At 46.2% G+C, this 23,730-nt stretch overlaps 1 protein-coding gene across 1 annotated transcript in view; it reads right to left on the minus strand.

Annotated features, from left to right (window-relative positions):
- The window catches only part of COL27A1 (collagen, type XXVII, alpha 1), a 164,690-nt gene that overhangs the window by 112,924 nt on the left and 28,036 nt on the right, over positions 1-23,730 (minus strand). Inside the window, exons 5-9 of the mRNA XM_009888040.1 lie at positions 16,202-16,255; positions 11,260-11,313; positions 9,063-9,116; positions 3,196-3,240; positions 2,239-2,292 (exon numbers count right to left, since the gene is read on the minus strand). Coding sequence (XP_009886342.1) covers positions 2,239-2,292; positions 3,196-3,240; positions 9,063-9,116; positions 11,260-11,313; positions 16,202-16,255 — 261 coding nt within the window. The remainder of the gene's footprint in view (positions 1-2,238; positions 2,293-3,195; positions 3,241-9,062; positions 9,117-11,259; positions 11,314-16,201; positions 16,256-23,730) is intronic.

Raw genomic sequence — 23,730 nt, forward strand, 5'->3', positions numbered from 1 at the left:
GTTGGGCTTTTTTGGAAGGGAGGGGAAAAAAAAAAAAAAAAAAAAAAGGCTAAGTCCATATTTTCTTTAGCTGGCAGCACTGCACATTCAGCCTGGGATCTGCAAGTCAGGTTGTGCTTTCCTGGCTCATGCATCATCGCCAAAGACTTCAGCCATTGGGGTGAAGTTAACAATTCTGCCTGTGATGCGCAAACCAAACCAGAGCCAAGCTCTCTCTCCCACAGCGCTGCAGGGCCAGCACAGCTGACAGGAGTAACAAGTAGTAAAATCTCAGTAAAGTAAACAGCTCTGATGTTGGATACACGCAGCATTCAGATATGCTGAAAAAAGCTGCCTTAAAAAAAAAAAAAAGTCACTTTTCTGACCCAAACCACATTTTAAGAAAGCACTTTTGTTCTTTGCATGTCAAGCGCAAAGATTTCACCCTGCTTATCTGATGGGCAGAACACTGCTGTGAATTGCTGAACAGCATTCATTAACCTTGTATGTCCAATAGAGCTCCGACCGCTTCATATTAGTCTTCTAACACACATTCACACCTGGGAGATTCTTTGGCATGCAAATCTCTAAGAGCCTTTCAGAGTATGAATGGAGCATTTAGTCAGGTGCACAAAACTCCCATCCAGTTGTACCATCTGCGCTCTCCAGTGTGCATCTGTATATTCCACCTAAAATTTGCTAAGCGAGGTGTCAATTGCACTTCAATTTTAAAATCATAGAATTATAGAATGGTTTGGGTTGGAAGGGACCTTAAAGACCATCAAGTTCCAACCCCCCTGCCATGGGCAGGGACACCTCCCACCAGCCCAGGTTGCTCCAAGCCCCGTCCAACCTGGCCTTGAACACCTCCAGGGATGGGGCAGCCACAGCTTCTCGGGGCAACCTGCCCCAGGGGCTCACCACCCTCACAGGAAAGAATTTCTTCCTGATACCAAATCTAAATCTCCCCTCTTCCAGTTTGAAGCCATCCCTCCTTGTCCTATCTCTACATGCCCTTCGAAAAAGTCCCTCCCCAGCTCTCCTGTAGCCTCTTTAGGCACTGGAAGGCTGCAATAAGGTCTCCCCGAGCCTCCTCTTCTCCAGGTTGAACTGTCTCAGCCTCCCTTCATGGGAGAGGTGCTCCAGCCCTCGGATCATCTTCGTGACCTCCTCTGGACCCGCTCCAACAGGTCCACGTCCTTCTTACTTTGAGGGTTCCAGAGCTGGATGCAATATTCTAGGTGGGGTCTCACGAGATAATAGTCTGAGGCAAGGGGATGCAGACTTGTTCTGCACATCTAGTTCCCATTTAGCCCAATAACCTGCGCATCTGGGTAAAAACTCACATAGGAACTCATGACAAGTCTGAAATGCTTATGGCAGACTGCTCGGGGTCTTTGACATCTGCCCAGCCTCTTAGCTATGTACTTAAATATAAATGTGGCAGAATCCAACATTAATGTGTCCATTTTAAAAAATCATGACAAACTCATTTCACTGTAAAACGTTACAGGGCCAGGTCTTCTGCCCTCCAACAGATTCCATTTAGGGTCTTACAAATTATTCCACTTAATTTTCTTCCTACTACTCAGCATCTTACGTCAGAAAGACAATAAAGTGTCCAACCCTGATCCTTTTTATCTTTTTTTGCACACTTCTCCATTCCTAAAGTTGTCAGTGCATTTTTTTCAGAATGAAACTTGGTTTTCTTTCATGATCTTTTTTTGCAGTTGTGAATATGATTTATATATGTATTTATGGTCCATATATAATTTTATATGTATCTACACATATATAATTTTATATGTATCTACATATATGATTACACTAGTGAATTTTACTAGTGAGAGTTCAGCTAAATCTTTTATTTTGGTAATGTGCCTTCTGTCCCAGGTTTCTCACCCGTTCAACATTAGATGTAAAATGTGGCTAAAAGCTAAGTTGAACATATGTATCTCTGCTCTGCTGGTTGGGTCGTCCCCCCCCCCCACCATTGTTATACTGAAGCAAAATTTTGTCAGATTTTGCTACAAAACTGAGGTTTTATCTATCACAGGCATAAACTATTTTCTAACAACCTTAGTGTCCCCCAGAGCTGACAGACTGACATTGATACAGCATCTTGGGGAGGGAAGAAGGAAAATACTCATACATATTCTAGAGATCTTTATCGGGGGCACGTATTCAGCAGGGCATATATTTAGCTACCTGCACACCCAAATCCCTAGTCTGCGCACAGCACGATGAGATTTACTGCACCTGCCTGCCAGGATAACCTTTGGCACCTGGACTGCCGTCTGGTCCTCGTTCGCCCTTTGGAAAGAAAAAAGAAAAGGCACAGAAGGTAAGGTGAATGTCACACTGGGGAAGCCTTTCAGGCTGCTTCGTTCTTTGAGCTGGGGGGAAAGGAGGGTGGAATGGATTTAACCTGATGCAAATTTATATAGAGAAAGAAAATATTAAAAGGTAGACAGTGGCATAAATTAATGAGGGGGGAAACCGCACAGAAGCCAAGTCAATCGGATCCATGCATTGAGCAAGTGTTGCTATTTCTCCTTCTCCCTCCGTCTGCAGTGAAAGCAGCAGATAGTTTGAAACAAGGAGGCTAAGAGAAGGTGTAAGGCTGCATCTATATCTGGCATATGGAACCGTTTTACTGGTGGGGAAGCACTGCCAAAATTCTTCGAAACTAAATGGATTCATGTATAATATCCTTTAACATCATTGCTAACAGGGCCTGCTATTCATTGCCTTTTTTTCCCCCTGAACTGCAAACATCAGACTTAACCAAATAAAGAGCGGGGGGAAAAAGGGGAGAGAGGGAATGGGCTTCAGGAGGGGAATTACATGTTAGTACTTAATATGATGTGGTTAGTAAACTCCAGGTGAAATTAATGTAAAAGGAAAAACAAAGGGGGAGTAGGGTGAGCTGGTATTTCTTCCACCACATAAACTTAACATGGTGGAGCATTAAAACTTAGAAATTAAATTTAGAAACTCCGAGGCAGTCTCCTCCCACCAACCTGCTGACGCTCGGTCAGTGTATGTGCACAGCTGCCGGTGGTACGGCAGTGCACTGTGCATCCCCGGTATGTACTGGGCTGCCCCGGGAAGGAGCTGGCTGTCCACACTGCGCAGGCTGTACGGGATCCAAGCTAGCATCAGAGTCAGCAAATCCATCCCTCTTTAAAGGTGTTGCAAACTGGGAAGACTCACCTGGTCTCCAGGGTGACCTGGTGGTCCAGGGTAGCCTTTATATCCCTGTTCAAATAGGATGGAAGACATGAGTAAGAAGAAGGAAAAATAAAATAAAATAATCCGGTTTTGGTTTGAATTTCTCTTTGCAGGTGGGAGCAAAGTTCTGAGGAGAAGCAGGGCGTTAGGTGCGGGAAAGCACTGCACAATCACCCAAACTTTTAACGTGCTGCTTTGTGCTTTTGTCACCCAAACCCTGCCGATGTCCCTGGACTCTGCGGCATCACGCTGGGGCGGCAGCAGCCTGTGCCCGCTGGGGTCTGGCCTGGGGGTTACTCGAGAGGGACTCCTTCCATGAACAGACCTGAAGTTGTATCTACACTCAGGTCTGTCTATTTGTAATCTACACCTTTAGCAAAGCTGTCCTTAATCCTTAGGAAACCACAGGCTCATAGGGTAAAACGGTGGCTTTGGGCAAGTTGGGGGACTACACAACATGAGTCACTTGCATTTCGGAGCGCTCACTTTTGCTTTAGAACTTGAAATGCCATAGGAAACACCAAAATGACCATTTACTGTCACAGGATACTTAAATTTTGTTTCCAGCTTGCATTTGTCTAGCTTCCAGCTTTTCTAATCTAATTATTAAAAGGTATGACGAGATCCGGAGTCCTTAATCACAAAGGTACCTAAAACGGTGAGCAAGCTGTCTCTTAACCTGCTCTCTGCTGCATTAATTAGAATGAGTTTCTCAATCCAGCTTGCTAGCTGGCAAGTGTTGCAGGCTTCAAATCATTCTCGCAGGTCTTTCATAAACCTGACTCAGTTTTTCAGGTTTTTTTTTTTTGGTTTTTTTTTTTTTGAGATGCAGACACTGGAGCAGGACAAAGGTAGCCTGTTCAACTGCAGACTGATCAGTATGTATTTTAAGAGAGTTTGCTTTCTCCAGGGTTTACCTAGAGCACTCTTCAAACACTGAGTAAATTCTGCAGGTGACAGGCACTTCAGATTTCTGCCCCTTCCCCCCCCACCCTGCCCCCTTTATTATCTTTCTTCATCTATTTAAAACAAACTCGTTTCCATCAAGCGGAGTCAGAGCAGGTTAGAAGATTAAATTCAGTTACAGAGATGACTGTTTAGCTGGGCTACTAGCAAGGCGTCCTGGTTTCAGCTGGCATAGAGTTGTTTGGTTTTTTCTCCAGTGGTTGCTGTGTTTCAGATTTGGTACAAAAGGAACAATAATGCATGTTGTTTTACTTGTTGCCAGGTGATGTCTATATTTTTCAAGGGCTTTTTTCAGCTTTCCACAGAAGCTGAGAAGGAGCATAGACAGAGCGATGGCATGGCCAGTGGAATATTCCGTACCATAGACATCCCGCTCAGTAGATAAATGGGGTCAGCTGGGGGAGCCGGCACTCGTGATGGTTTCTCAGGACGGTGACAATTCACCAGTTTACCTGGTGCTGAGAGTCACTTGTGTCTTGTATATCCTTTTACTATTGTTATTGTTATTTTTCCTTTTCTGTTCTTGTTCTATTAAACTGTCTTCACCTCAACCCAGGAGTTTTTCCCTTTCCCCTCCTTCTCTCCCTGCCCTTCTGGGGGAAGGGGAGAACTGCGTGAGCGGCTGCGTGGTCCTGGCTGCCGGCTGGGGTTAAACCACGACACAAGATTAAGAAGAAAGGGCAGAAATTTTAACTTGAAACAAACGGAGAGAGAAAATAAACAAGAAACAATCCTTACACAAATACTGCAGAAACAACAAAATGCTTCCAGGGTGGGTTACAACTGCTAATGGTAACTCAGCCCCTGCTACTCACCCCGTCCCACGCCAGGGCTCTGGGCACACACTGCCCGTCTGCGAAGCCACAGAGGAGCATCCCCGGCTCGGGAAGCCGTGACCAAGCCCTGGGTTGGCCGAGGACTTGGCCTTTTGCTTCGCTCACCAGATGAACCCAGGCCTGTTTCTGCTCCCAGGTCCACACCTCTGCTTAACAGCTTTTTTATTCTTCCCATGGGCTATTCTAGACCTGCAGCCTAAGCCTTCGCTGGCGGAGGTATGCAATGCTCTCAGCCATCCTGGCTACTACCCACTCCCCTTTGCATTCCTCCTTGCTCATTATTTCAGACATTTTGGCCTGGAAAAACATCGATTCCCCTTTCACCGATTCTCTCCTGCTTGACCTTGCTGATGTATCACAACCTGGTCTTCTGACTGAGCTGCACCGTCTGAGGTGGCGGTGGCTGACCTAAGAGACCATTTGGCTACTGGCTGGCCCCTATTTGAACCACCTAGAAGGTCCTGAGCCCTGTTTGTGCATTTCAGCCAGTGGTTCCTAATTGGGAGTGCCTCAGCAGCTCTTGGAGCAGGACCAGCAGATGGGACTCCCTGCCCCTCTCCAGGAATCTGCCCCATGAGATCCCTTCTTGCTCATCCTCTCCCTGACTCCGTGACAGAGGTTCCGCGTCAGCAGAAAGGAGGGAGGATGCTCCACCCTTGGCTGTGTGTCTGACCTGAAGGTGAAGGCATGTTGTGAAGGTCCAGACCCACCTGGGTTTGGAAGGCCCAGTATTGGTATGACCCATCCCTGGAGCATGGACCAGCAGGGCGCTGTGCAGACGGAGAGCATCTATTCTGCTCTCCCCACTCCGACCTCTTCCAGAGACAGCTGCCAACAGAAACAGCTCTGGGTTCAACATCTCCAGACATGCCCCAGGATCTAGCACGGAGCCCATGGGGTTTCCTCCTGGGACCTCTGCCCGTCTCCTCCAGCCAGAGTCTGGAGCAGAAACTACCTTTGTCTGCAGACAGCTGGAGCACCTACTTCCACGGGTACAAACACTTAGAGATGTCTCGCTGCTTACACAGATAAGAAAGAGGTGCCTAGCTTGGCTTCTCCAAATCCTTCTGCTCTGATTGAGTTCCTGCAGGACAGCCCCTTCAAGCCTGTGGTGTCCACCCAGAGCAGGTGGTTAGATGACAGCCCCTTGAGATGCTCAAAGCATGCCCTGAGCTAAAGTCTGCACCAAGCATTGCACTGCTATCGCCATAATGGTAAGTGAATGGCACAAGTTAAATACATAGACACTCTACTACTGTTGTACCCTATTAAATATCCTCCCCACTATATATACTGAGCTCTGGGAAGCTTCAACTGCGTGTCTCTTTACAGTATACTCCAGTTCTTTCTGTCTCAGGTTAATTATAGCGAGGAGAAAACAGAAAAGCTTGTGTATGCTAAAGCTGGCTGGAATGTGAAAGTATTTACCTGCTAAAATCCTCTTCAAATAGCACTAAAATGACAGGGCAGAGGGTATGAAAACAACTGCATTTGCTCTTTTATCCAAACACTTCCTGATGATTACAGGGTGCTCAACACAAAGGGCTGTGATTTAGAAAGGAAATTGCACTCCAGTGAAGGATTTACTCATCTGTGATGATATTTATAATCCACGCTCTCCCAGCTAAAACGGATCATCCTGCACTTTGATAGGAAATGTGAAGAGTAAAGAGGCCCGCGGATGAGATCTGCGTGACAGGATGCGTTTTGAAGCACTGACCAAATCCCAGCTCTGTCTTTACTCCCTGAGTGACTTTAGCGAAGCTTTTTCTCTCTCACTGCTGCTGTCTTGTACGAGTCTTGCACTTTGCTACAACCATTTTCTCCTCCGCAGCGTTCGCGGATGGGAGCAAGGGTGCAGCGCTCTGCTGAGATGTACCTGTGAGGCGGCTGCAGTCTGCAGCCCACAAACCAAAGCCAAAGCCCACAGACACCTCGTGGAGAGAGGTGGACAGAGGAGGACAGAGCGGACAGCCACGTCCTGACATCGTTCCCGAGAACTGCTGCTCAGCAAAAGCAACGTTTGCTCTGCGCGGAGAAGATGAGAATTACACCTGCTGCTCAAAAGACAGTCTCATACACTCGCAGGTGGGTGCAGGCGAAACGACTTTGGGGGTGCTCTGAGATCAGACTCCCCAACCCTGCAGAGGTCTGCATTCACAAGGCAGGCACCGCCGTGTGGGACACGCTACTCAAAACCATATGCTGCTTGGTTGTGGCTCCAGCTCATGCTGCTGAGCCAGTTGTTTCATTTAGTGGGAAAAGGATTTTGTTTCCCCTGGTGAAATATTTTGCCTATTTGAAAGTTTCTACATGGCGTTTTCAGATCAAAGCCCTCAGAGCTCTTTTCACAGTCCCTCCATGGAGCGAGCAGGAGGGATGTCCATTTCCAAGGCGTTGCTGTTTTCTGGTAGCCAAGATGTGTTGCCCACCTTCAGCCAAACACCAGCATATTTTCACTGGGAGAATGCCAGCAGGGAATCCAGATAAAAAAAAAGAAAAGAGACTTTTTTCCAAACACTTCTCCAACAGCTGTAAATTTTTTCTTACTGCAGGATGCTAATAAAAGCCAGGTTACACCAAAAACACTGCCAGACTAGTGCTACTGGGAGGTGACTTTTTTTAATCTGCACCAAAGGAAAAACTTCAGCGTCCAACTTGCTCATTACTTGAAGAAACAGAAGCATACCCCTGCCTTCGCCCTGTCCCGTGGGAGCTGAAATCAGATGTGAAGGCCATGTGCTGGACTCGGGAATGTTTGTTCAATCTCCTATTCCTTCTCCACTTTTTCCACTATGAGTCCTTGCACTCCTGACATTGCATTTTGCTGACCGTAACCACAAGGTTTTGTTTTATGAGCTGTTATACCAGGAAAATGGTATTCTTTGCACCCTATTTGTTAGAACTTGTTTGTGACAGCAAAAGATCGGTAATTAATCACTCTGCTGGTCCCAGCTCCACACAGCACCCCAAGCATGACCAGCCTCGGAAGCAGACGAAGGAGCCCAGCCCCTACTTTTGGCAATTTGATTCCAAATAAAGCATACAACAAACAATCGTGGAGAGGGAGGATTTCTTTCAGCCTCCTCCACACCTTCTTTCTCCCCCCAGAGTCTTAAAGCATACCTGAGTAGGTGTTTGTGTGCAGCTAATTGGCCTGAGGACCAGTATATCTTCAACGGCCCATTGACCGATGAAGTGATTGAAACAAGATGCTAATTTTAACCATTCAGCCGAGCTATGTCAATATTGGCTCACTAAGAAAGGAGTCGTGGCCACTGAGCCCAACTATCAAACAGCTCCCTGCAACAGGCCCAGCTTCCAAAAACACCAAACCAGCCTACAGCCTGGAACTGGTCCTTGATATATAAAAGGTACAGATCGCTAAGGTATTGCTGTGCGGATCTGCACGCGTGAATACAAGCACACACACTACTGCAACACGACGGCAAGGATGGATCTTGTGCTCTATCCTTATGGATCCTTTTCTAGGTTTGCTGGTGGTGATGTTAATGTTGTTGAAACATCAATATGGAAATAAATAAAGCAAAACCTGACTAGTGCTGTCAATCTCCATGCAAAATAGAGGGAAGGCACGCAGATATTTTGTTTGAAATGAGCTTTTTCAGGAGAGACAGTCAAGGTTTCCTTGGAATGTCTAAACCTGTTCTGAATCCAACCTTCTGAGTATCGATGCTGGTTGTACATCCATTTAGTTAACATACTGGCTGAGCCAGATCTAAATTCAGCTTCCTGATGAAGACCCAGTGTCCGGGTGCAGCAGAACGATGCAGTGCAGTGGGATATGGAATGCAAAGAAGGAACAAAAATCTGGATCCAGAATTTCATTTCATACTCTTACAGAGTCTTGCTGGTACAACTTTTAGGCAGTTCCTTTGGCCTATGTCCCAGTTTATACACCCGCGAAACAGGAATAAGACTTTTTTGCTGGGTACCAGGACTTAATTAAATCTTTTAGGCAGAGTTAGAGGGAAATTTTTAAAACAAAAGTACTGATCTAAATTCACTAGAAAAGAATACTCTTACCTTTCTACCAGGTGGTCCAGGGAACCCAGTCAAACCAGGTAAGCCCACGTCTCCCTGTAGGAAGCAAACAAGTTGAATTAGTTTTCAGCAACATTTCCCGTATGCCTAGTGTCATGTGACTGAAATTATTTTGTGGACAGTAGCACCCAGCTATTGATATTTTTGATTCTAATTGCAAATCTTCAAAAACTGACTGGATAAGAAATGTAGATTTAAACAACATCTCTATTAACTCGCTCATATAAATAATAAACCCAGTTAATTAATAGCAGCTGCTGCTAGAGTCCAGCTTTTTACCAGAAGAATGAATGCTTTTTTTTTTTTTTCAATGATCTCATTCAGTCACATGCTTCACTCACCTTTCGATGGGCATTTAAATTGCCAAAGCAAGAAAATTTTAAAAAATGAATGTTTTTTTTTTTTTTTTCAATGATCTCATTCAGTCACATGCTTCACTCACCTTTCGATGGGCATTTAAATTGCCAAAGCAAGAAAATTTTCGCTTTTAAATGCAATAAGAACAACAGGTACCTCCTGCCAAGTCCTGTGATTGTGCTCACACTCTGCTACCGCACTGGCTCAGCCCATGGCCGCAGTTCAGACGGCGCTGATGGTACAACTATTTAACCTGCCTATCTGACACGGATTGAACCTGTGCAGGCTGCTGGTGGGAGGGTTTTTTCAGTGGCCTGTACTTTGGAAAAGGGAGTGCATCACATCCCAGCTGGCATATCCCAATCACCGTAAGAACGGAGGAGCGCATTGCTGTGAGACCTCTCTAATATCTGATCCATTTGTACAAGCCCGTTTTGGCCTCCTCTGATTAGGATCAAAAAACCCTTTAGAGTCTCTAACACTGTGCTGTGCCTGCTTACTGAAAAACGCATTTGGAGTATCTAGCTTGAAAATTAGGCATCGCTCCAAACTCCTGCTGGAAACTCCTTGTTTCTATTACTGCTAACAGAAATAGAGCCTTGTTAACATGAGCTAAAAGTGATCTGGATCTCTCCCTTTCTTGCACTGAGCATGCTTGCAAGAAAATGGTTCCAGACTCTGCGGGTGGATGATTTCCATGTGATGCCATTCCGACGTAGCGCACCAGAAATTTCAAAAGGCATCTCGTGCTGTTAAGTTAAAAGCATCGTCTCAGACTTAGCCTTCTCAATGTTTTCTAGCGTCACCCTCCATCTTGAACTTGTGTGGCTTGCTGTGCTTCATGGAGGCATCTGGTTTCAAAAGAAAGGCCTAAATTCTTCATGGCTGATGCTTTCTATTAGCTGTGCGTTTATAGCAAGGCTTATGATGAAAGGAAGAGAACCAGGCCTCTTGCTCTGGACGTGAGTTATGAAGTATTGTGCAGGCACCACCGAAAGAACTAATTGAGGAAGATGTTGTGGAGCCCTGATCGCTCTACTATTCATTTCTAGACTTCTGTGAGGCCTTGTTGCCTCAGTAAAAATCGCTCAGCTGTGAAACAGCAGAAACGGGAGTTGTAATTTATTGAAAAGAAGGATCAGAACTCTGATCCTTAACAGTTGCTAAATCCAGAAACCAGCTACGCTTCCCAGTTGTGAGCTTGGTGCCGATTTGAGTAGACTTTGGCGGAAAGGCCTCCGGTCATCACACCGAGGGTCCGTGGGTCGGCAGTGCAATGCTCTGGGAAGCTCCCCTTTCTCCACAGGTGGGATGGCACAGCCGCTCTCAGAGTACCGTTCTGCGGTGGGCTGTGTGTGCGACGTGAGGCAAAGCACTGTTCCTCAGCTCCTCGGCGAGAACATCCTTCCCTTTGCCTTCAAGGTGTTTATTGCTTACACTGGGATTGCCTCTTTCCACAGCTGCGTGCCCAGAGCCGGCCAGGTGCGGCTGTATCCCGTATGTGCTATTTTAAATACTTATCTTAAGTAGCCACATACCTGCAGCAGCAGAGACAGGAGTTTGGGCCGCAGATTGTGCATAAAAGGGGTAAACTCTTGGACAACAAAAAGCTGTGGCAGCAGGCGCTTCAGTGCACTCTGGTCAATACCTTAGCCAACTCTCTTTAGTCCTGAATCCAGGGTCTAAGTCTTAATTTTCAGTCCTAAATCTACTCGAGTAGCTGTGACGCTTGTGGCTGCAGTACGGACTCCCTCCCTGTGTACGCACAGACCTTAAAGCGCACCGTGGTCTTCATGCCTGTGCGCTCTGGGCAGCATCTTACCTTCTGTCCGTTGCGAGCTTTTCCAGGCGACAGCCCAGGATCACCCTTCTGACCCTGAAACGAAAAACTTAAATTAATGACATCATCCAAGGACCCAGCCCATAGATGTGGTTCTGCTTCCAGCAAGCCTCCAAATCAGAAAAACATTTTGTTTTATCTCCGTCTCGCCCCGACATCCCAAATGTGTTAAAGTCGACGGGTATAGCTGCTTTGCTGGGGCTGGTTTTGGTGAGTGACTGCTGCTGCCAAAGCGTTGAGTTTTAAATAGTATTTGACAGTATTAAATTGACTAAGGAAAGGATAACTGGAAGAAGGCAATGTCAGGACTTTTGATACTTATTAGACTAGACAGCTGTGATTTCTTCCTTGTCTACAACTACCATCACAAAAACAATTGCCAAGCCTATTACTGTGGCTGAACCATCCTTCTTAACAACTTGCTAGATGCTGTTGCTTTTTTAACTGTGGGGAACAGATGAAACTGCAGAGAAAGTTACACTAATTAGACACTACCAACAGCCAGAGCAATTGTGAGCCTTTCAGGCTGGCAGAAGAAAGAGGCACGCTTTATCTTAAGTGGCAGTATTCTTTATTTTCCTTCTTAACAACCGTGACAAGAGAAATTACAATTTAAGACTGCGATCTTCTGATGAACACAAGCTGGAATTTCAGCAGCATTTAAATATCTAATTCCAGTAGATTCCTTTGAAAATCCCAGTTCAAATTCTTAAAAGGTGGAAAGGTGATGTGTTCACCTAACAGGGTGAGAGACAGAAGTGGGAAAAAGTAGAAGAGATTTGAAGTTTGCCAGATTCTTTTGGCAGGGCAGAGGCAAAGCTCAGCACACAAAGAAGCTTAGGTCTGTATAACATCTCTTCTGGCCGAGCAAGGACAAAGGTACCCCAGTATCGGGCACCGTCCATTTAACACCCCTGGGATCCTAAACAAGTCGCAATCTCTGTGTGCCACATCAGCAGCATGGGATTCAAAACCAACCACCAAGCACAGGACAGTTGTGAGGGTTAATTAAAGCTTGTCAAGCGAAGGGCTTGGAGGGAAGGTGAGACCTTACAAAGGGGTAATAGTATTTATTAACTGGCATTTCTCATCAGCAGCACAAAGGTCTAGTTATAGCTAGCTGAGCAGCTTTTCCACGCAGCCTCACTGCGACTACATTCGGCGCACACTCCCCACCTTGCGCATAGTGTAAATCTCCCCTTCTCCTCCTCCACCATCCACCACACGCTGCAAGGTTCGGGGAGTGAGACTACTTGGCTACGGACTGTAGGGAGCACTGCTGATTCAAGGCAGATGCATCTGCGCAAATACTGAATGAAGGCTGCCTGCTTTCCCAACAGCAAATGAAGTCACGCAGATAATCGTGCTTTGCATGCAGCTGTTATCAGGGTAATTCTCCTGCTCTTTGAGCTTCAGAGCAGTCAATGGGTGCTACGATCGCATGGAACAGATCAAAGCTGTCTTCAGGATTGCAGAGCATTAATTTCTACTCTGCAAAACTAATTTACTGCAGCAGGTAGACACCCACCATTCTCCCTAAATCTCTCCACACGCTCAATGCAATGGCTGAATCCTGTAAAGGAATACAAGCCTCTTACATTTTTCCCTGGGAAGCTCCACATCACCTTAGCAAAGGCTGCGATTTGTATCACGGTTCTGTGTTTGACACTGCCGAGCCCATCACATAGGTGGAGAACTCAGCCACGAGCAGGATAACGCTGCCCTAAGATCAATCACCAAGACGGCATCAGGGCCAGAGAGAACGGATGCCTGGATGCTGAGGGCTGAAATTGTGGATTAATTGCCCAACTCTTCTCACACAGCAGCCACAACATGGGAACTAGCCTAAGCCTTGTCCATCACTAAGCCACGGCACCTCACCTGCAAGGTCCCCTCTTTTCCACCCCAACTGACAGAGCGCAGTACTTCCTCTTGTAAAGGAAGAAATTGTTCTCTTCTTTTTTTCCCCTACCTGGGAGAAGCCTAGAATTGTGCAATTTAAACATCTCAGCTTTGCAATCCCATTACTAGTATTCTAAACATCAGTGAGCCAAACTGATGCGCTATCTCGGAGCCAAACCATTCACTAAAAGGAAAATTAAAATTTTCCTGATGTTATAACAAGAGAAATTTATCCAGAGCTGCTGACTAAGCAACCCATACTAACGCCTGATGCCAAAAGGCTCCAGATGAGAGATGCAAACCCAACTCTTCTAATGGCTTTTGAAAACACACCCTGTCTGACAGCTAACCCTCCTCCCAGTCCCAAACTCTATTAGGGCATCCTTGGAGCTACATCTAGTCGTTAGCAAAAAAGGTCCTCCTGCACCCACCAGCAGCTTACAGGTCACACAACCAGCAATTCTCAATGGCTCAACCAACAATTCTCAGGTGGCACAACTGGGTGCAATGCCACTGGAGTCAGGAGAATCGTGCCCAAACAGATCAGTGGGAATATGGTTCAACAGCCATGTATGGCTCTGTGCTTCTTAAGTACAAGGAATTACAAGTGCTGAGCTCCAGTGATGAGAATAAGTTGGATTCTGCACAGGATAGCTTCAGAAATGCAGCAGTTCAATAACACAAGGTTGGTGTTCATCAATGCAATACAACTGGACAAGAAACATGCACAAACACAGACATCTCTGCCAGCTGCAATGCCACATCGCATCCCTCGCACGCAGCTGATCACCTGACCTTACAAGTGCTCTGTTAATCCAGTTGATAAAAATTATGCTCCTGGGTTACTTCCTAAGTGACAATAACTTGGTGTTAGTCATTGTTTCCAAGCTCTAGCTATCTGAGAAACTGCAGTTTCCTTTCTTGGATTGCTTGTTTTTTCCATGGTATTAACTGCTATCTAGGGAAGACCCAGTCTGGCAGCCACGTGAAGGCTCTCAGCAAGAGAAGTTCTAGTTGGGGCTGCTCTGCCTCGTTGCCCAGACTGAGCTTTCACAAGTCCATAACTTCAACCATAGGCTGGGTCTGCTAAGAAGATACCAGGTCCCAGGTGCAGGCTTGTCACTCCTGGTGAAGGGTAGATGCATTTAAAATGTAAGGGAGTGAAATATCAATATTTTTTTTTAATGCCAAGTCCATCTTCCGGGACTAGTGTAACAGCAGAGGAATGAAGGGAAGGAGGGAGGTCAAAGCACTGGGATCTGATACACACCTTCCAAACAGTGCTTCATATGCAAAGATCTTGCAATCATGGCTTAGCACACTCTCCCTGATAGGGGTAGAGCTGCGTTAGAGCTCTCACATCCCATTGCAAACTTAATACTTCTTTTTGATGAAACATCATGCAGAACAGCCTAATTCTGCAAACGGTAGCTGGACAAAATTAAAATATATTGCACAGACTGATGACACCATCTCTCTGCTGCAGACTATTACAGCTATCCCTCTGCTCAGGGCTTCCCGCTTCCAGACTGTGCATCAAAATGGAGGAAAAATGCTTACAGGAAGTTTTGATTTCTAGTAGGAGACCAACTGAATACAGCTTTACAGCCAAATGATGATTTCTGACAAGGCATTACGCTAAAAGTGTGCTTTTTAAAAAAATTCTGGAGCACAGAAACATAGTTTGACTCTACAGGTTGGATGAGGCTAAATTTGCAGGGCTGGAAGTTAGATAAAAGAACTTTGATTTGACTTATAAAACTCAACAAGTGTGATCTGGAAGTCATTGATGGAGAATAAATGCAGAACACTAAGATGCAGAACTTTTACAGCCCCACTTTTCAGGCCATATAACTACACTTTAGAATTTAAAACAGCTGCTGTTCACCAGCATGTCTCCAGTGCCTAATTTTTAATCACGTAGAGGCAGCGTGCCAAGTTTCCAGAATCTTTTTCCCAGAGCATCAATAGTGTTCATAACATCTCTGCCTACTGATGAGATCGTGAAAAGAAAGGAGTCTTGCCTGCACCTTTCTCTGTGGTTGGCTGAGACATCCTACAGCTTCCTTGGTAGGGAAAACCTCTATTAAGCGTTGCCTTTCAAAACTCAACTGTTCTTTAGTCCCAGATAGGTGTTATAAAATATAAATCTATTTCTGTGTAAACAAGGGCACCAAAACAATCCAAACCAATTTCCCAGGAACTTCACCGTCCCTAGGTAACACAAAGCCTTAAACACAGGAACGAGCTGGGAATTAAAACAGCTTTCTGAAGGGTTTTTGCAGTGCACGGGATTAACTCCCCCCTAGAGCTGCATCTGTGCTAAGGTCTTGGGCAAAGGGAGGAGGTCCGGCTGTGGAGGGGTGACTCCAGCTCCAGCTCCCACCCAGCTCCAGCACCCTGCGGGGAACGCGCGTACAGGAGACAAGGAGGAAACACAGAGCTCCTGGCACTGCAGGAGTAGGTCCGTGAGACCTCACGGGAGAGATGAGGGCATCTAGGAGGAAGCAACAGGATCAGTTTGGGAGGACTGATGGAGGACAGTGCTCCCAGAAACTCCGGCGAGGGAAGGAGGGAGAAGGGGTTTTCAGGAGAAGGAAGGCAGAGGAAGAAGCGGGGTGCTGCCAGTCCCCCCCCGCTGCTGTCTGGACCCAAAGGCGGATGAGTGGGCTGCAAAACCCAGAGAAGAGAAATGAGAAAGACATCTGGACCTGGTGAAGCTCTGGAGCGGGAGGATTCCACTGCCATCATCTCAACATCGCAGTTTGCTCCCTGGCACAGGCGCAGCGTCAGCAGGATCCTAATTAGGCAGTCTTTGAAATTAGGGAGAACCAAGCACCGAGGCACACAGCAGGGTCTCTCGCAAGCACAGGAAAAGGCTTTGGCAAGCAGAGCCGGGGGGAGAAATGGCTTCAGCTCCTCGGCATTTTATATGGGGCAGGATGAAAAGGTCTGTACTTCCCCCACTGGGATGTCCTCTCAAACTGGAAGGCAAAAGCTCCTCACGCCAATTAATACTTACTTTCAGGCCTGGGGGGCCAGGTGAGCCAGGGTTTCCGTGGGGACCTGGGGGACCCTAAAAAACACAAGAAACACACAAAACAGTCAAAAGGAGTTGGAAGGCATCTGCATTAGTCCTGGGAGCGGCAGAAAGTCTCAGGCTGCAGTGTGGCCAGAGCCAAGGGCAGAGCACCGGCAGCATGTCCCCAGCAGGGACAGCTTCAACGGGACCCTCCGTCATGCCTCCACGTGGAGGAACTTGGCGGCCGGTTCTCACCACACTTCATAGAAGGTGGCGTGTGTCTGTCACCACAAGATGCATCATGTCAACAAGATGATTTGGGTACACCAAATATTCCACAACCAGGAACAGAAACCACTTTGGGGCTCGGGGGAGCCAAAGCTCTGCGAGGAGCCCCAGCAGAAAGACACGGAGGTAGGCTGAGGGCAGTGGAAGCCTAGCAGGGTGTTCACCATGTTTTTTGGCCAAAATGGAAGAGAACACAACTAATTACTAAAGAGAAATTTTAGATTGTTCGGCTTTTTGAGATGAACTCATTTCCCCAGAAACCAGATTTTTGCCTTTAGAGGTTAGAAAGAGAATGCATGGCTGGACAGTAAAATGGGGGGAGCAGAGGTAAGTCCCTGTTTAAACCATTTAAATCTAAACATTTGCACAGGTCTCACAAGCCAATGACACTGTCAGAACATTTACCTCAGATCACATACAGCAGTATCTCCTTTTGCATCATATTTTAAATGACTCTGCATATTTTCCGAAGACTATTTAAGGAGTTATCTGGAATAAGCAGCTAAGAATAGTTTATCCCAGGATTGTATACAGCACAGAAGATCTGTTAACCTTTCAGGCAGAAGTAATAACAATTCTAAGTCCTCTTGAACACGTTCCTGGAAGATGAAACAACCTGAAAATTCGATTCCAAGGGCTCCTGTTCTGCCAAGACTGTGTGAGCTTTACATCAGCATGAGGAGCACTTTAATGTACCCTCTAGGTAGAGGCAGTCCCGGCGAGGGGATAAATCGCCACTCAAGACATTTTCTCAGGGAGCTGTAGTATTTCCAATGAGCTCTTCAGCATATGTGGGGCCAAAACCTTCAGGGTCTGATTTCCAAGGAAAGTCACTGCAGTCAAACATGCGAGTGCCAGCCAAGTTCGGTGCCCTTGCACTCTTTTGAGAGAACAGCAGCGCGCTGATGTCTATTTGGTTTTATTTTTATTACACTGTAATAGAAAATAATGGTGCTTTTTTTTTTTTTATTTAGCTATACAATGGTGGTATAGACAGTTGTTGAGTGCTCAGTGCTATTTCACAACACATGCTGCTCTGCTGTAAGAAACTGTTCAATTAAAAGGCCCAGACTGAACTTTTCAAATAGCATTTTTTACCCAAATAAATTTAATGTCCTCGTCTTAAATTCCTTTCAAATTTTCAGCCTGAAACCAAATACATTTATTGTCCCATTCTTAATTTCCTTCCAAATTTTCAGCCTAAAATTCTCCAATGGTTTTTCCTGGCTGTGAATTTCCAGTGAAATTGAACCAATTTTAATTAAAATTAAGGTGTTTTGAGTATCAGCTTGTCATTTAAAAACCCATATAGCTGCTGTAACCAGAGTAACTGAGCACTGAGTAATCTTAAACAAATTCATCTTTCCAGCAAACTATGGCATCATCTGTTCACCTCGTTGGGTGGGACACTGAAACAGAGACTTAATGTGCTGCCTAAGGTAATTCAACAAGTCTGTGGTAGCAAAAGCGCTTCAACTCAAGTCTTTCAAGTCTCAAATTTGTATGAAAATTAATATTAAGTGACAGAAATCAGAACAGTAAAGTCTCTATAAAAGATGAGTTCCTAAAAAGCTCTTAGACGTAAGCAATAACCTAGGTAGCTCTGAGCAGGGTTCATAAATCCAGACTGCTGCTAGATTTGAGGAGGGAATTCAGCAGTTATTCAACTCTGGAGTGAGGCCGCTTGGCCCAAAGCCCGTTTCAGCGCAGTGAGTCGAAATCCGCGCTCCGCCATAGCCTGGGGCAGGCTTAAAACAGCCTCAGACAGGAGGGAACAGCCTGGTTTGGTGGGACTCCTAGCTGAAAACGATAGTTTCCAGGAGGAAACCTGGAACACAGGAAGCTCAGCTGCCAATCAAGAGCTCCTGGGTAAATGACTAATCATGCTTCCAGCAAAATTTGGTGCGGGCTCTTCCAGAGCTAAACCAAAGCACAGCAACGCAATCACAAAAAAAGCCTTAACCAAATGGAGGGAAGAAGGGAGAAAGAATCTAGTCCCAGTATCCAGTGATAAAACGTGATTGTGAAAAACACAGGCTCTTCACATAAGATAGAGCCTTTACCACTGAATTCAATGAGACTCAGAGTGCGTAATCCAGGCAAAGGAAGGTCAGAAACCCATCCTGTTCCCAAAGACCAATGTGGTCTTATCCAAGTGAGAAGTGGCCACATCCTGCTGATGAAGCGACAGTGGGAATTCCAGTCTGGCGCACAAAAAACAGCTCTAACCAAGTCTAGGGCTCGTGCTAGACATTTTAAACTGATCTCCTAACTGTGGAGAGAAAAGGGTGTAGTCTGGCAGTAGTCCTAAAAGTGGTAGAAAATAACCGATCTTGATGTGTTCCAACACGGTTAGTCCTGAATCTGTGATTACACCCACATTCTTGGCAGAGGAGGAGGATGCGGTGCGGTACAGTTAGATGGGCTGAGTAACAAAGGGTACAGAACAGCATCCACCTCAGGAGCTGTTAGCAACACCAAATCGGAACAGGCGGGACTTACAAATTAATCCACACACCAATCTACAAGCCCCAATAACTGTCATCATGCCCCCAAGCTACCCACCCTTGTTTTATTAAACCCAGTCCAATGTTCATTCCTCTTCTCTTACTGTGCCCGGCAGAATCACCCATCTCCAACCAGTGCTCCCAGAAACAGCCCGCTTTTCATGGAGAAGCAACAGAAGAGTTAATTGCTTTGTATTTCTATAGTCAATAGCTATATTTTACTCACGCTATCCCGGATTTAATTCAATTTCCCACTCAAATCTAGAAATTGGGATTCTCCTAAATATATTTATCATCAATCCATTAGTTTTGCTCCTCTTTTCTACATACGGGATGGGACAATGCTGAGACAGCTGAATAAGAAAATCCCACAGCACCTATTACTATTTGCACGTGTGCCTGTTTACCCACTCGCTTTGTCTCCCTTATAACTGCTGAAACAATCCAATTCAGTGGCAAGCACATGCGCATCTGACATCTTCCAAGCCTCGCACCAGAAATTCCACGGAAAATGTTGTCATGGGACAGCAGTAGCCCAGGGCTCGGTGGCACAGAGACCAGAACAATCCCTGAGTGTGTTCTCCAAGTGAAGGGGGGGGGTCCCAAAGGTGACGGGTTTGTAATCTCCCTGGAATGTCTTTTACGTGAAGGACGCTACTGGAGAACTACACTGTGCCACCCAGTTGATCTCAGTGACGCGCCTGGAGATGGGACCCCGCTCACAGAAGCGCTTTTATGTGTGGTGGTTCACAGCCTGCAAAAATTAACAAAAGTGTAACTGTGCACAGCTCCCCCCCTCCCTCCAGCATTCACAAGGAGGGAAAAAAACCTCCTCCGAACTCCTGCTAACTGCTAGAAAGCTTCAGTCAGAGGAATGACCACTCATTCAAAGCTCATTATGTCTTAGGGTTTCACTGTGTAAAGCAACTTTTCCTGCTCCTGACCTACAGATCCCACTCTGACCTCTGGCTTGCTGAAAAATGAGCTAAATATTTGAAGTAAAGCCAAACAAACTGTTTCTTTAAACGCTCCTTTTAGAAATTGGAAAATCTTCCTACTGGAATGAGGATACCGGGGAACCTCTACAGCTGACTAAGTTCTTGCTTGTTTTAGGAGGGAAGCCCCGCATTTTGAAGGAAAGGGAGATTTTTTGCAACCACAGACCAAATGTAACAGGGACGCGTTACGCCGGGACCTCGCAATCTCTCAAGCTCCTAAGGTTCACAGGAGGATGGCAAAAGCATCCCAAAGCATCAGTGAGTGCGTGCATGTTTTCTTCACCCATCCACTTTGGGATTTCTCCTGCATTTTTCAGAGAGGTTAAACGGAACAAGAGCAACTGCAGCGTACCAGGATTTTTATTCCCAGTTCTGCCTCTGACCTGTTGCGTGGACGTGAGTAAAATACTTCCTTCTAACTGAGTTTGCTCACCTGTTAGAGAGGGAGATCGACTTCCAGCGGGACCTGGCTTCCTAAATTATTTAAGTGTTTTGGAAAGTTTGACCATAGCTCTTTTCTTGCTGTCCTGGGAGCGAAGCCAACAACCGGACTGTCTGTCATGCGGCGGCTTGGCGTCTCCTTCACGCAGGAGGAGGACAGATAACGAGGGTTTACACAGCACTCGCCTGGAAGGCAGCATTTAAGACCAAGTATCCTGGTTCACAGTGTTTTTCTGCAGACCAAATTAAATCGCAGGGTACTTTGCTGGTCTAACCACACCAGCGAGGACTGCAAGGAGTCACAATTTGTGATCAACATCGATGTGCTGGCAAAAGCCCCTCGCGCAGACAGCCTGGGAGGGAAGCTGATGGAGTCCTGGGTGAGGCAGGGATAAGCTACAATGGTGCAGAAGTTATTGCTCCAGCAGGAGCCCTTTGTTGACAGTTACTTGTAGAGCTTGTTAGCACGGCTCTGCTAGCAAAACCCAGCCTCGCTGCCTGCCTCCCCGCTAAACCTTGGTGTTTGAAGAAATGCAAAGGTCACCTGCAGGAACGAAGCGCAACACACACGGCTTGCGCAGAACCCCTCTGTGCGGGTCGCGGTGGAAAAGGTGTCCCCCTACACGCCTGGCAAAATGCTTTCACATCACAGACAGATGGGGAAACCCTTCATTGCTGACACCACCATTCCTTTCAAGAGGCACCTCAGATCTTACGTAGACACTTGCCAATGCGGCACATTCATTTGAAGAGAAGCGGTATGGACAGATCTCTTACTTACGCCACAAAATTCTTTAATGGAGACATAAAAGGTGAAAACAATCCTAGCTGGATACGGAGAGAGAGAAAACCCTCCTGCAAAGCGCACACGAGCAATACTGCAATATCTATGCAGGTTTGCAGAGCTCCTGAGAGCGCGTTATTAGCCATTATTTTCAGTCATCAGAACTGCAACATTTTTACTCCTTTACCTTAGAGTCCCTTTGGCAATCATGAGAAGAAACACGCAGTTTTGGTTTCTTACATATCTCTGCCTTCTTAGTTGCAGAGAACAGTGAAAAGGTATAGTCTGAATGTCTTAATGGGTCCATGATCATAGAATGGTTTAGGTTGGAAGGGATCATAAAGACCATTTAGTCCCACCCCCTGCCCTGGGCAGGGACACCTCCCACCAGCCCAGGTTGCTCCAAGCCCCGTCCAACCTGGCCTTGAAGACCTCCAGGGATGGGGCAGCCACAGCTTCTCTGGGCAATTTATTCCAGTGCCTCACCACCCTCAGAGTGAAAAATTTCTTCATGATATCTAATGTAAATCTACTCTCTTCCAGTTTGAAGCCATTCCCCTCGTCCTATCACTACATGACCTTGTAGTCCATCAGTCATCCATGATGCTGAGTGACAGGGTGCAACATTAATCCCATGCTCTTAGAACGGGGATTGGCTTTTAAAAAATCAAGAAATTGCTATTTTCAAGCTGGCTGCCACTGTCCACTTAGCTGCCCTACCTTGGGTTGCACTTGAGTGCTGAGATGTGTCCTGAACACAACCTCTCTCATGCTTTTACAAAGACCGGCATTTGTTACTGCAATCCAGGTGGCATTGCTTACATGGGAGAGCAACATTCAGACTGCACAGCCGAGTCTGGCGATACTTATCTGCTGGAAACAAGGAGACAGAAGCGTGGGATCAGGCAGCTTTTCTTACAAACTGCCACTGACCACAGTCTCACCCTCACAGCAAAAACTAATCGGAGCTTTCGTTTTACCCCGAGCGACACGGGGGGAGAGAGGGAAATAAACCAGAGACAATACAGAATTCAAAGGAGTGGAAATACTGCGCTGCATCAGCAAGAGAGCCACTTTATGGACTTCACAGCTACAGAAGGTCATGAGTCAAATGCTGTGACTAGATTTTCGAATGAGCCAAGTAATTGTATAAGCATTAATAATGTAGAAATTATGCGAGCTACAACAAGGGCAATTATGTCTCATGCTTTAGGCTATAAACTGCATTGGTGACAAGAAAAAAAATCCTGCCTTTCCCCTGGCATCCAGCACTACGAAGTCGCATGCAATATTCACCTCCTCTCAGGAGCTCCACTCTTGGGCTGGAGGTTCATGGGACACCTCATGGGTTCCCCAAGGGCTGGGCTGGCGTAAGAACCCTGCAGCTGCTCTGAGGGTCAGGTTAGGCAGAGGTAGAACATAACCCCTGTTGCGTTGCACTTTTATTTTTAAGTGGCTCATGCACAACAAAAGCAAAAGATGCAACAATTCCCCAAAGACCGTCTTAGTTTCTGGCAGCTCTTCTTCTTGCAATGAAACCCTTAGACCCCAAAGAGCCACCCAAAAAGAAAAAAATACTGGAAGAAATACGTTGCAAAGTCAAAACAGCTTATGCACAGAGCAGCTCTGTCTCCAGTGCTCCAGGCCAGACATGTACAGAGTAACCCTTTTGCCCCCTCCCAAAATTAGCGGAGGCTCTTTGCGGAGGTCTGAGCCAAACAGGCTCAGCTGTGCTGAGCGCTTCCTAACTGGGAACTCTTTCCTGGGCTGATTCTCAGCACCTCTGGCAGGGACCAAACTCGGAAATCCTCTGTTGCTTATTGTGTTTCAGAGGATCGTCTTAAATATAGGTTGGAGCATGCCACAGCTGGAGAGTAACACAGAAAATTATAACATGGCTTCCACAATGCTTTTTTTCTCCAGAAAAACTCAACTTTTGGTAGGTAGTGGAATTCAGGTACAGGTGAAATGTGGTGATTGACACAGCAGGCAGGGGATGCAGTGGGGTCTCCAGACATGGACTGTAGTTTGCACACCACAGGATTGCAAGAAGTAACACCAAACACCTCTCCCGAGTGATGTGCTGGAGGAAGAACAAACTTGCAGCCTTAATGAGGACTCGCTAAGAACTGCAAACTCTGGGCAATTTGCCGACGTGGTTGCTGCTCAGGTATTTGTAAACAGAAGACATCAGGGCTGTACAACCCGTGGTGCTGATGTTTCACTAAAGAGCATATCTGAAGTGGAACAGATTGTCCAGTCCATAAAACATGCGAGCCTGGTGCTATCTAATGCCTCACCCTTATGCCAGAAATCAGTGTTCAGGTCTGTTAATATCCACGGCCATGCTGCAGGGGGTCCTGCAGACCTTTTGGTTTTTACTGTTGTAGAAAGAAGCTGCGTTTATCTTTACTGGTTACTGCAAGATCTCACAGGACCGTAACAAGCGTCCTCAGGGAACACGCAGCCTTCTAGCTCTTTGCCTCTTGGTTGTTCTTTAAAGACATTACA

Source organism: Charadrius vociferus, unplaced genomic scaffold, assembly GCF_000708025.1.
Source record: "Charadrius vociferus isolate BGI_N301 unplaced genomic scaffold, ASM70802v2 scaffold56, whole genome shotgun sequence".
In the NCBI taxonomy this organism is placed as follows: domain Eukaryota; kingdom Metazoa; phylum Chordata; class Aves; order Charadriiformes; family Charadriidae; genus Charadrius; species Charadrius vociferus.